The 11,739-nt window shown below is 63.7% G+C and overlaps 1 protein-coding gene across 2 annotated transcripts; it reads left to right on the top strand.

Annotated features, from left to right (window-relative positions):
- The first annotated feature begins 3,936 nt into the window (after positions 1-3,936).
- Positions 3,937-11,506, top strand: ECEL1 (endothelin converting enzyme like 1). 2 transcript variants are annotated; one of them, XM_042244409.1, is made up of 18 exons: positions 3,937-4,742; positions 5,429-5,497; positions 5,603-5,713; positions 5,790-5,882; positions 6,075-6,199; positions 6,845-7,067; positions 7,262-7,354; positions 7,591-7,689; positions 7,928-8,002; positions 8,204-8,307; positions 8,587-8,645; positions 8,748-8,799; positions 9,388-9,455; positions 9,617-9,741; positions 10,068-10,133; positions 10,495-10,590; positions 10,794-10,870; positions 11,060-11,506. In XM_042244409.1, the coding sequence occupies exons 1-18, from the start codon at positions 3,957-3,959 to the stop codon at positions 11,157-11,159; spliced, it is 2,421 nt and encodes an 806-aa protein (XP_042100343.1). In that variant the 5' UTR covers positions 3,937-3,956; the 3' UTR covers positions 11,160-11,506. The 2 variants fall into 2 exon arrangements, with proteins under 2 accessions (XP_042100343.1, XP_027819788.1); XM_027963987.2 differs by lacking the exon at positions 7,262-7,354.
- The last annotated feature ends 233 nt before the right edge of the window (positions 11,507-11,739 follow it).

The following is an 11,739-nucleotide window of genomic DNA, read 5'->3' as shown; positions in this document are numbered from 1 at the left end:
TGGCTTCAGGTCAGCAGCCCTCCTGTGAAGTCAAGCACTTAGCACCTGACTTGGTGGAAGCTGAACAGACCTGAGTCCTCAGTGTGGGCACACAAGGGGTTGCACCCCTCCCCTAGCATCTAGACCTGGGGATGTCCTGCCCAGCATTGGCGGGGGTGGGGGTGGCTGCCATCTGGGAAGGGGAGAGGCAGAGGGTCCCCCTACCTCTGCCTCTAGCGCTGCTCCCTTTCCCTCTCTAACCAGCTCCCCTGCTGCCCACCCACCCCCCAAACTGGGCATCCAGCTGCCTCCTCTGGGCTTGGCTCTGTCCTCTCATCCTCCTGCTTCTCAGTCAGGGAGTCATTTTGACGAGAGGGGACACTGGACACTGGACACTGGGAGCCTGAGTGAGGGAGCCCGAGGCCAGATACCTACCGCCCTCCACTCACCTCCACTCAGCTCTGCTTTCTGAGGACAGAAGTGCCTGGGAGGCAGGGCTGGTCCCTCTTTATTGGTGGGTGGTGCAGGGGGGTCTAGGACTGAAGGGTCCTGGGCCCAGCCCCCACTCAGGCCCCATGGGCCCTGGAAGCTGCACTCAGGCCTGGGGGAGCCTCTGGGCTGGGGGTGGGGGTGGGGGTGAGGTGCTGTACAGAGAGGGGAGACAGAGCCAGGAAGACAGGGCGGCTGGGCCAGGGCAGTTGGGAGGCAGATGAAAGGATCAATGGCAGCTGAGCGTGTGCATGAGGGCTGGCCAGGAGGGAGGTCCTCTGGCTGACCTGGGAGGGAGGGGGGATGGAGGAGGAGCTGAGGGCCTGGGTCCCCCACCCCCCAGTGGCTGGAGCGGCAGAGTCCCTGGGGAAGCATGTTTGCCTTTGTGCCTTTCTGTCGGAAGAGAGTCAGCTCCCTGAGACAATATCCATTTTTATATTTCTTGGAAATTTCACGGCATTCATTTCAGGGAAAATAAAAGCTGTCATTGCTGGAGAAATGATACCAATCAGGGCCTGAAAAGGCTGGAAAATTATCCTCCTGGAGACAAAATGTTGAGGGAAAAATGCAGATTAAAAGCACAAAGAGACACTTTACCATGGTCCTGCCCTCCCCTCCCCCTGTAAGGAATCACCACATTTTACATAACTCCACCTTCCCTAGGTGGAATTAACTGAACCCAGGAAGAACTAACTCATGGGTCAAAGGAGGACTGTGAGATGGCCAGAGATGGAGGCAGAGAGTATCCAGAGGGGTAGCGCAGAGGTGGACACAGGGACAGACAAGGGACAGGCAGGGGGCAGGCAAAGGTGGTCCCTTAGGGCCTGGCTGATGAGCAGCCCCAGGGAGGGGACTGGACAGTGGGTCCTTTAGTCCCCACCTCACTGTGGTTTTTATTAGATAGGGCCCCATGGCAGTCTCGGGCAGTCTCTAACTCCGTTTAGGTGAGTCCTGCAAGCTGGAACCCTCAGGCCTGGCAGCACTGGTGCTTTGTGGGGTGCCCTGCTAGGGACCGTGGAAGCAGAGTGGGTGGAGAGCTCAGGGCAGAGAAAGCAGAGACTCGGGAAATGGTATCATTCATGCAAGAAGCAAGCCCTGAGTTCCGTGTGTCCTGCATGGACCAGGCCCTGCCGGCACAGTGTGGAGTGAGGTCTGGCAGCAGCAGGCCGTGTCCAGGGGCTGGGAGTCGTGGCAGGGAGGTCCCACATTATAAAAGCAAGTTGAGGGACTTCCCTCCTGGTCCAGTGGTTAAGATTCCATGCTCCCACTGTGCAGGAGACAGGTACAGTCTCCAGGAACTAAGATCCTATATGCCATGCAGCACAGCCAAAAACCTACAAACAACAAACGCAAATGGAACCAGAAGTGGGTGGATAAATTCATAGTCCCCCATGCTGACCTGTCTCCCACCTATCCAAATACCAGGGTCCTGAGTCTGAGTGAACTCGGGGAGATGGTGATGGACAGGGAGGCCTGGCGTGCGGCGATTCATGGGGTCGCAAAGAGTTGGACACAACTGAGCGACTGAACTGAACTGAGGTCCAAGGGCCTGTTTGAGGCAGAGCCCGCAGGGTCCCTGCGCTGGCTCCTGCAGGGTGGGTTCCTTCATACTTTCCAGTCGTTTTCTCCCCCCTGGGCCAGGCGCTTCCAGCGGATACCACAGCCAGCCAAGGTTTTCGGAAGGTGCTGAGTCTGGCCCTGCGGCCCCTTCTTGTAACAGTATCCAGAGCCCTTCCCCCATCACTGCCAACCAACACCCAGGCGCCTGCAGCGGGGTTGCGGAGGAGGTGGGTGGGTGGAGAGAGCTGGGGGGGTGGGCCTGGACATGGACAGGAGCTATAGGAGAGGACTGGGAAACCCGTGATTGAAAGCGCTCTGGTCCAGGCGGTACCAGCACTATTTCAGCGTGCCCCACAGCCTATCCGTGAGTCCTCCCTGGACGGTGCTCCAGTCCTGTGGACTGGTCTGGGCTGGCTCATCGCCTCATCAGCTTTAGCTTGAGCATCTTTCAGACGGGCTGGCAGGCATCCCTGCGGGGCGGGGGGGGGGGCATCGAATCGGAGGGGACCTGGGACCCTCATTCCTCTCGGGACTAGAATTCCCGAGCCCAGAATCAGTGCCAGACCCTCAGGAGCTTGTTCCCGCAGCCGCCTTCCCCGCCCCCGAGCTGCCACCGAGCTGACAGGTAGCCGGGATGCAGGCAGGAAGAAGGAGGGGGTGCGGGGGGCAAGCGGAGGAGGGTGGAGCCGCTGGCGCGCCCCCTCTCTCGGGGCCGGCGGGCGGCGCAGCGCGGCGCGGCAGCAGAGGAGGCGGCGGGCGCACAGAGAGAGCGGCAGCCCGCCCCGCTCCGCCCGGGCTCCGGCTCCGGCTCGGGCTCCATCTGCGCTGTTTCCGCGCCGCCCGAGCGCGCACCTGCCGGGTAAGTGGCACCCGAGCCCGCCGCCGCCGCGGCCACCGTCAGCCACCTCCGCCAACGCGCCGAGCCTCCAGGCTTTGTCTGCGTCCTCGCGGCTCCGGCTCCGGCGGCGGCGGCGACTCGCGGGCGCGGGGCTCGGGCTCCGCGGGCTGCCCGGCGCGACGCGGGAGGCTGCGCACCAAGGGCTCGGGGCGCACCGGGCCAGCTCGCTCTGCGCCGGGGATGAAACTTCGTCCAAGTTTGCGTTCCGGGGAGAACCTGTTGAAGCCGGGAGGGGCCGGGGGGCGAGGACGCGGGACGGAACCGGTCCCGGGTCCTTTACGGCCGTCGGGGCTTTCTCCCTGATCCTGGGCGGGACGGCGCGCCGGCGCGGGGGCTTGGCAAAAGGACTGGTGAGGGTTCTGGCCACTGAATAGAGAGGACGGGGCCGGGGATGGCTCTGCGGACATCCGCGAGGACAAAGTTTGGTTCTCGAGGCTCCTTCTTGAGCGTCTGGTTCCAGTGCGGAAAGCTGAAGGCGGCTTCAGGGCCCGCATAGACGCCGCACTGACCACACCTCCTTTTCCCAGCCTCCGCTTCCCCCCTCCCCGCATCTGGCCTTGTCTGTAGCAGGTCGGGGGCAAGCAATGAAGAGAAGAGAAACAGCCTTTCACTGACGGCCTACTATGTGCCAGGCCCAGTGCCCAGCGCTTTATTACAGGGGTCTCCCCAGCCTGCGGCGGGCACGTGTGTGCGGGGACAGGGGACGGTAATGGACGGACGGTGCCTACAGTGGCTGGTGGCCTCTCGGAGCCTTCTCCCTCCCTCCAACCCCGAGTGGCGCAGGGAGGCCAGGCCCCAGGCCCACTCGCTGTTGGCGACTCCGCGTGGCCTCCAGCCTTTGAACCTAGGCCTGTGCTCTTCCTCTTCGGGCTCGTGGGTCCCGTCGGGCCCCAGTGCCTTTCTGAGCCTGTCTACCTTTCCTGCAGCTGCGGCCCGGCGGCCATGCAGAGGCCGGCTGGGAGCCTGGCGGCCCGGTGCAGCCTGCTGTAGCAGAGACTGCCCAGGGCTGCGCGGCGGCGGCAGCGGAGCTATGGAGGCCCCGTATTCGATGACAGCACATTACGACGAGTTCCAGGAGGTGAAGTACGTGAGCCGGTGCGGTGGGGGAGGCGCACGGGGAACGTCGCTGCCCCCCGGCTTCCCGCTGGGTGCGGGGCGCAGCGCCACCGGGGCCCGAGCCGGGCTGCCGCGCTGGAACCGGCGCGAGGTGTGCCTGCTGTCGGGGCTGGTGTTCGCCGCGGGCCTTTGTGCCATCCTGGCCGCCATGCTGGCTCTCAAGTACCTGGGTCCCGGGGCGGCGGGGGGCGCCGCCTGCTCCGAGGGCTGCCCGGAGCGGAAGGCCTTCGCGCGCGCCGCGCGTTTCTTGGCCGCCAACCTGGACGCCAGCATAGACCCGTGCCAGGACTTCTACTCCTTCGCGTGCGGCGGCTGGCTGCGGCGCCACGCCATCCCGGACGACAAGCTCACCTACGGCACCATCGCGGCCATCGGCGAGCAGAACGAGGAGCGCCTGCGGCGCTTGCTGGCGAGGCCCGGGGGCGGGCCGGGGGGCGCGGCCCAGCGCAAGGTGCGCGCTTTCTTCCGCTCTTGCCTGGACATGAGGGAAATCGAACGGCTCGGCCCGCGGCCCATGCTCGAGGTCATCGAGGACTGCGGGGGCTGGGACCTGGGCGGCGCGGCGGAGCGCCCGGGGGCGGCGGCTCGCTGGGACCTCAACCGGCTGCTGTACAAGGCGCAGGGCGTGTACAGCGCCGCCGCGCTCTTCTCGCTCACCGTCAGCCTGGATGACAGGAACTCCTCGCGCTACGTCATCCGCGTGAGTGAGCCACCCCCCCAACCCCCCGCCACGGGCACCCCCACAGGCGGCTAGGAACTAGGAGTGCCTCGGCCTGGCACGCCTGCCCCGCGCGCCCTGTGCGCCCGGGAGACCGGTGCGGAAGAGGGAGGTTAGGGGAATGGAGGGGAGCGCACACCGGCAGAGCGCGGGAGGAGGGCTCAAGTAATTTCCCTCGAGTAATTGCGGTGTTTAGCGGAGCCGCGGGAGCCGCAATTTCCCAGCCCTCTGGCAGGCGGTGAGAGCTCTGGGAGGGGTGTGCTGATGGGCTGTGGTGACAGGCCTGTCGGGCTAGAACTGGCTGGAATGCCTGGGGCGGGGGTGGGGCGGGCGGGCAGGGGTCAGCTGTCAGTGCGCGCGAGAGTGCCCCTCAAGGGTGGGGCTTGAAAGGATTTCAAGAGGAAAGACAAGGACGGTTGGAGGGACCTGGGTCAGGGGGTAGGGACGGTGGGGGCCGGGGAGCCATACTCATTCAGTCCCCAGTCTAGGCCAGTCAGTCCTGGAGGCTTGGACCAGCTGCTCTGGATTGAGGCAGGGGCTGTCGTCTTTATGCTCCGGGGGTTTGTGACAGTGGATGCCTGGCAAGTCCTCCGTTTGCCTTTTGGAAGGGGATTCAGTCTGTTTGCAGGAACCCGCAGTGTTGATGTCTGACCCCCATCTCTCCCCAGATTGACCAGGACGGGCTCACCCTGCCAGAAAGGACCTTGTACTTAGCTCAGGATGAGGAGAGCGAAAAGGTGTGGGAGCATGGGATGGGGTTCTGGGGAAGCCCTGGGGCTCAGGGAGGCATGGACCGGGGCCTAGCACTGCCTGCATCCTTGCCCTGCCCCTTCCTGGTGCAGATCCTAGCAGCATACCGGGTGTTCATGGAGCGCCTGCTCAGCCTCCTGGGTGCTGAGGCAGTGGAGCAGAAGGCCCAGGAGATCCTGCAGCTGGAGCAGCGGCTGGCCAACGTGAGCAGGCGCCGGCTTTGTGATGGGGGCGGGAAGCCTCGGGCGGGGCTGGGTCAACCCTGCCCTTCATCCCCAGATCACAGTGTCTGAGTATGATGACCTCCGGCGAGACGTTAGCTCTGTGTACAACAAGGTGACCCTAGGGCAACTGCAGAAGATCACCCCCCACGTGAGTGCCACCCAGCCCTGCGGGGTGGTGGGGAGGTGCTGATCTTGGGACCCCCGGGCCGTCCCCTCCCCGAGGCCTTCCACGGCCATGGACTCCTGTGACCTCTGGTCGCCTCTCCCTGGCCCTCTGTCTCTTCTGTGGTCCTTGCCACACCTGGTCCCACTGTCCCCATCCCATGCCCCCCCCCCCCAGCTGCGGTGGAAGTGGCTGCTGGACCAGATCTTCCAGGAGGACTTCTCAGAGGACGAGGAGGTGGTGCTGCTGGCCACGGACTACATGCAGCAGGTGTCGCAGCTCATCCGCTCCACCCCCCGCAGGTAGGGCTGCCAGTCGCCCACCTGCCCCCCTCCCCCGGGACCCTCCCCCGAATCCCAGAGCTATCTGCTTGGAGAGCTTCGAATCCCTGCCTCCACTTCAGTCCAGTATCCGCACGGGGGAGGCAGGAGAGGAGCACTGGAAAAGGAGTCCCGATCCCTAGGTTCAGACCTGGCTGTCCCCCGTACTGTGTGGGACCCTGGGCAGGGCCGGGAGTTTCCCGGGCTGAGTTTTCACATGTGGGGATGGCAAGACTCGAGTGAGCCTGAAGTTAAAAGGGGACGCAGTGGCAGTTACTCTGCTCCCCCACGGCCACCGGGAGGAAAACCTCCCTGGCCTCTGCCCCATCTCAGGAAGGAGCCGAGGCCCCTCGAGGCCAGCTCTGAGATAGGCAGTCACCCCAAGTGCTCACTCTCCCACCACATGGCAAGTGGAAAACGGTGCTGGCCTGTGCTCCAGGAGCACCCAGAGCTTTTTCGCTGGCCCGAGGCATATCTGCTGTGTGCGGGCCCAGCCCTTCTCCCTGACTGGGGCTGGGAGGACCTGCAATGACCCTCAGTCCTGTGCAGGTGCTTGGTCCTGCCCTGGGCTGAGGGGTGGGGGTGGGGCGCCTGTCGGGACACCCTGTTGCTTCACCTGGCCCTTAGGATCCTGCATAACTACCTGGTGTGGCGTGTGGTGGTGGTCCTGAGTGAGCACCTGTCCCCGCCGTTCCGAGAGGCGCTGCATGAGCTGGCCCGGGAGATGGAGGGCAGCGACAAGCCACAGGAGCTGGCCCGTGTCTGCCTGGGCCAGGCCAACCGTCACTTTGGCATGGCACTTGGTGCCCTGTTTGTACATGAGCACTTCTCGGCTGCCAGCAAGGCCAAGGTCAGGCTGCCTGGCCTTGGGGAGTGGGGGAGTGGGTGCTGAGCCGGGGATGAAGTTTTTGCATGACTGCGGTCCAGGCATGAGGAGCACGGGGAGCCCCGCACATCCCCCCTGCAGCGAGGGGCACCGGGCTCAGGGAGGGCTGAGCCCTCTCTGAGCCTCCAGGGTGCTCCTCACTGGGCCTCCTCCCCCAGGAAGCCTACCTGATTTGTCAGCCGCAGGACGCTCTCCCCACCAAGCTCCTGTCCGGCCTGCTCTGCCATGCTCAGTGGGATGGCCCTAGGAATGTACGTGATCTTTGCTGGGGCAGTTAGCCCCTTCCAGACCAAGTTTCCTTTCAGGGTCCAGGGCCTGAATCTCTTACCGCCAAGGTCTCCCCTTGGTGCTGAGCACCAAGTCTTGGGCTTTGGAAGTGGTGCTGAATGATTAGGGGGGTACCCCTTGCTCCAGGTGCTGGGGACCCAGAGCTATGGCCTCCTGGATTGATCCCTTGATCCTTGATCCTTGACCCCTAACCCTGCAGGTACAGCAGCTGGTAGAAGACATCAAGTATATCTTGGGCCAGCGCCTGGAGGAGCTAGACTGGATGGATGCTGAAACCAAGGCGGCCGCACGGGCCAAGGTGAAATGGGATCCTGGTCCCATATGTTAGTCCCATAGACACGCACTGAGTGCCTACTCTATGCCAAGTGCTGGGGTGACAAAAGAGACAAAGATGCCTCTATGGAGTTGGCATCACCCAGCCTCCTCTCCTGCTTCCTTGAGCTCCACTCCTACACTGGCCCTGGAGCTTTCTCCCTTGGTGGGTTAGGGATTTATCTCCTGAGGCCCCAGCCCACCCCTGACCCTCTCGCTTGCAGCTTCAGTACATGATGGTGATGGTGGGCTACCCGGACTTCCTGCTGAAACCGGAGGCTGTGGACAAGGAGTATGAGGTGGGCCTGCCCACTGCCCCTGCCCCAACCAGCCACGCTTCTCCAGGCCTATGGCCAAGACCCCCATAGAGACCAACCACCACTGCAGGGAAGGAGCCAGAGCCCTCAGCTGATGGACACTGGGAGGGCATTGGACCTGCCGGGTGCTGGTCTGGCCCTGCCCCCTGGCCTGCCGCTGAGTGCTGCCCATCCCCTGTGCAGTTTGAGGTCCACGAGAAGACCTACTTCAAGAATATCTTGAACAGCATCCGCTTCAGCATCCAGCTCTCAGTTAAGAAGATCCGTCAGGAGGTGGACAAGTCCACGTGGGTACCTGGCCTGGAGCAGGGGTCAGGGGTGCCATGGTGTGCCATGGGGACAGTGTTTCTTATCAATACCTGGAGGAGGGCACACTGCCTCACAGATGCTGGCATGGGGAGGGGGCACCAAGCCTGCATAGGGTGTGGGGTCCGCCTGGGAGAGGCCCAGGACATAGCAGTAGGCTGGGACATCAGGCCATCCTTTAAGGAGGAGGAGGCTAGGAGGCAGGGGGTGTAGGGGATGGAGTGGGGGTTCCCCCAGCTGACCCCAGCCTCCCTCCACAGGTGGCTGCTCCCCCCACAGGCACTCAATGCCTACTATCTGCCCAACAAGAACCAGATGGGTAAGGGGGCGTGTCGGGCCGGGGTGGGGGTGGGGTTTGTGGTGGGGGTGGGCAGGGCCTGGAGGTGGGGCGGGTCTCCTGCTGACCACGCCCTCTCGGCAGTGTTCCCTGCTGGAATCCTGCAGCCAACGCTGTACGACCCTGACTTTCCGCAGTGAGTATGGGGCCTGGTGTGAGCCAGGGTCCCGGCCATGGCCTTGTCTGCAGGGTGGGCAGGGAACTGCTCAGACTGCCCGAGGCTCAGGCTGGGCACAGGAGTCGTGACAGTTGCAACCCTGGGTCCCCATAATCCCCTTTCATTGGTTATTTAGAAAAAAGTGTAGGTTTTTTTTTTTTTTTTCATTCTTTTAAATGTCCGGAGTCCCTTTTTACCTGGATTGGGGCTTCTCTGGGCATTTCAAAAGTGAAGCAATCTAGGAAAAAGATTAAAGAAAAAAGATCTAGGAAAAAGGCTAGATCCCATATGGGGTGCCTGAGTTTCCCTCCACCCCTGTTTCCACCCACCCCCTTGACTGCCGAAATCTGTTAGATGTTATTTCCTAAAAGAGCTTGCAGGTATCTGGCCCCTTTCACATACCCCACAAGGAAGCTGGAGGCATGAGAGTCCTGGGGCAGTGGAACACTGGCCCTCCTGGCTGCCTCATGGCCTGGCCGGGGCCTCCTGAGGCCGCCAGGGCAGCAGCCCAGTGGGGCTCTCAGAGGGCGGGCGAGGCTGGGGCCTGACGCTGCTGCCCCGGCCCAGGTCTCTGAACTACGGGGGCATCGGCACCATCATCGGGCACGAGCTGACCCACGGCTACGATGACTGGGGTGAGGCCTGCAGGCGGCCTGAGGGGGTGGGGGACAGGCAATGGCGGGGGGTGGGGGAGGCAGGGTGGTGAGGACTAACTGAGGCTCCGCAGCTACCCCGTGCCTGCCTGCTGGTGGCTGGATGAACAGGGAGCCTCAGCGCCCCCGCCTGCTGCCCACAGGAGGCCACTATGACCGCTCAGGCAACCTGCTGCACTGGTGGACCGAGGCCTCCTACAGCCGCTTCCTGCGCAAGGCCGAGTGCATTGTCCACCTCTACGACAACTTCACCGTCTACAACCAGCGGGTGAGGCCCCCGCTTCGATGTCCCTGGGGTCCCTCAGGCGGGCCTGGCCAGCGCAGACTAGGCGTGTGCACACCCTTTGGCACACTCCTGGCCCTGCACAAACCTGGGACCCCGGTCCCTACACACCCGCCAGGGTCCAGGTGTACATTGACTTGGGTGCGTGCATGAGTTCACACAGATGCACACGCACGTGGGGCACAAGGTGGTGGAGCCCTACCCAGAATTTCTGGGAAAGGGAAGGTGGGGTGAGGACAGGGCCCAGGGAGGCCAGACCTGAAGGAGGCCAGAAGGCCTGGGCAGCCTCCAGCCTCTTTGCTTCTCGCCAGGTGAATGGGAAACACACGCTTGGAGAGAACATTGCAGACATGGGCGGCCTCAAGCTTGCCTACTATGTGAGCCCCCCCACCCCCGCCATGCCCTCCACCCCTGCGGGGAGGGCTAGGGGACCCTGAGGACTGGACTAGAGACCTCGACACCCCTCCCCCACGACCCCGTCCTGTTGGTCTTGGAGGGGAAGGTGCTGTGCTGGGCAGAGGGCCTCCTAAGTCCATCAACTTCTGGGAAAGCAAAGAGGGCTGCCTGGAGGAGGTGCCCCCTGCCTGGGCTTAGCCTTCTGGAGAGGGAAGAAGTTAGGGACCCGAGGGCTCAGCCTGGCGGGCGGTGTGTGGACCTGGGGTGGGTGACCGGCTGGCTGGGTGGAGGGTGCCAGGTGGCCCCGCATGGGCCCCCCAGCTCCATGCTCTGCGCCCCCAGGCGTATCAGAAGTGGGTGCGCGAGCACGGCCCTGAGCACCCGCTGCACCGGCTCAAGTATACGCACAACCAGCTCTTCTTCATCGCCTTTGCCCAGGTGGGCCGGGTGGGGGCCAGTGGGGTTGGGGTCAGCTTCCAGCCTGTCTCCCATGGGCCACTCCTCAGAGGCAATGCCCACCCGCCCCAGGCTGTGATGGGGGATGAGGACCTAGTGTGCAGAGGAGTGATTGCACAGGCTGGTCCGTGGACTCCTGGCCTCACTTCTCTCCTGCTCCCCTCCACTCCCCCACCTGGCCCCAGAACTGGTGCATCAAGCGGCGGTCGCAGTCCATATACCTGCAGGTGCTGACCGACAAGCACGCACCTGAGCACTACAGGTCCGCCCCCCCCCCCCCCCGCCCCTCCCCCCCCCCCCCCCCCCCCCCCCCCCCCCCCCCCCCCCCGGCTGCCTGGGCCTCATCCCTCCTTGTGTCAGTGGGGCGGGAGGCGTGCGAAGGGTGGCGCGGTGGGGTGGGAAAGGACAGCTGGGGTCTGGTGGGACCTACACTCTGTGGGTCTCTTCCTAGGGTGCTGGGTAGCGTGTCCCAGTTCGAGGAGTTTGGCCGGGCCTTCCATTGCCCCAAGGACTCGCCCATGAACCCTGCGCACAAGTGCTCTGTGTGGTGAGCCTGGCCGCCCACCTGTGCACCCCTCCCTCCCTGCACGAACCGCCTCCTGCCAGCTGCCGGGGCAGGCATGGACCCGGCTCTGGTCCACTCGGGTGCCACCCCCCCACCACCTCGTCCTTGCCTCCCCAGCCCTTTTGAGACTCCACACCGCCCCGCTGTCTCCCACTCCAGGAGAGACCCAGAGCAGGGCTGAGGCTGGGCTCCAGGAGGGCGTGGGGCAGAGACTCTAAGGTCCCCAGACTGGGCTCTTGGGAGCCAGAGCCTCCACCAGTTTGCACTGTCCAGGGCCCCCACCTTCACTGTGTTCTTGCTGCTGAGTCTGGTCAATAAAGCTGCTCTACTGTCGCCTTGGCCTCCTCACGGGCCCTCGAAGCAGGTGGGGTTGGATGAACTCCTTACCTTAATGGAATGGGACCTAAAGAAGACCTTCTTGTCCCCTCCTGGTGGCCTCAGCTGGGCTGACTCTGTCCCACCTCCCCGGCTCTTGTCTTTCCCACCAACCATCCACTGTGGGTCTTCCCTGATAGCTCAGTTGGTAAAGAATCTGCCTGCAATGTGGGATACCTGGGTTTGATCCC

This window comes from Ovis aries, chromosome 2 (assembly GCF_016772045.2).
Source record: "Ovis aries strain OAR_USU_Benz2616 breed Rambouillet chromosome 2, ARS-UI_Ramb_v3.0, whole genome shotgun sequence".
Taxonomy (NCBI): Eukaryota; Metazoa; Chordata; class Mammalia; order Artiodactyla; family Bovidae; genus Ovis; species Ovis aries.
The sequence above is the reverse complement of the archived record's forward strand: the minus strand, read 5'-3'. Positions and strand labels throughout refer to the sequence as shown.

Coding starts and splice junctions, on each gene's coding strand:
- ECEL1 (XM_042244409.1), top strand. CDS start 3,957: ATGGAGGCCCCGTATTCGATGACAGCACATTACGACGAGTTCCAGGAG. Junction 4,743..5,428: donor CCTCGCGCTACGTCATCCGC/GTGAGTGAGCCA, acceptor ATCTCTCCCCAG/ATTGACCAGGACGGGCTCAC. Junction 7,690..7,927: donor AGGCGGCCGCACGGGCCAAG/GTGAAATGGGAT, acceptor TCTCGCTTGCAG/CTTCAGTACATGATGGTGAT.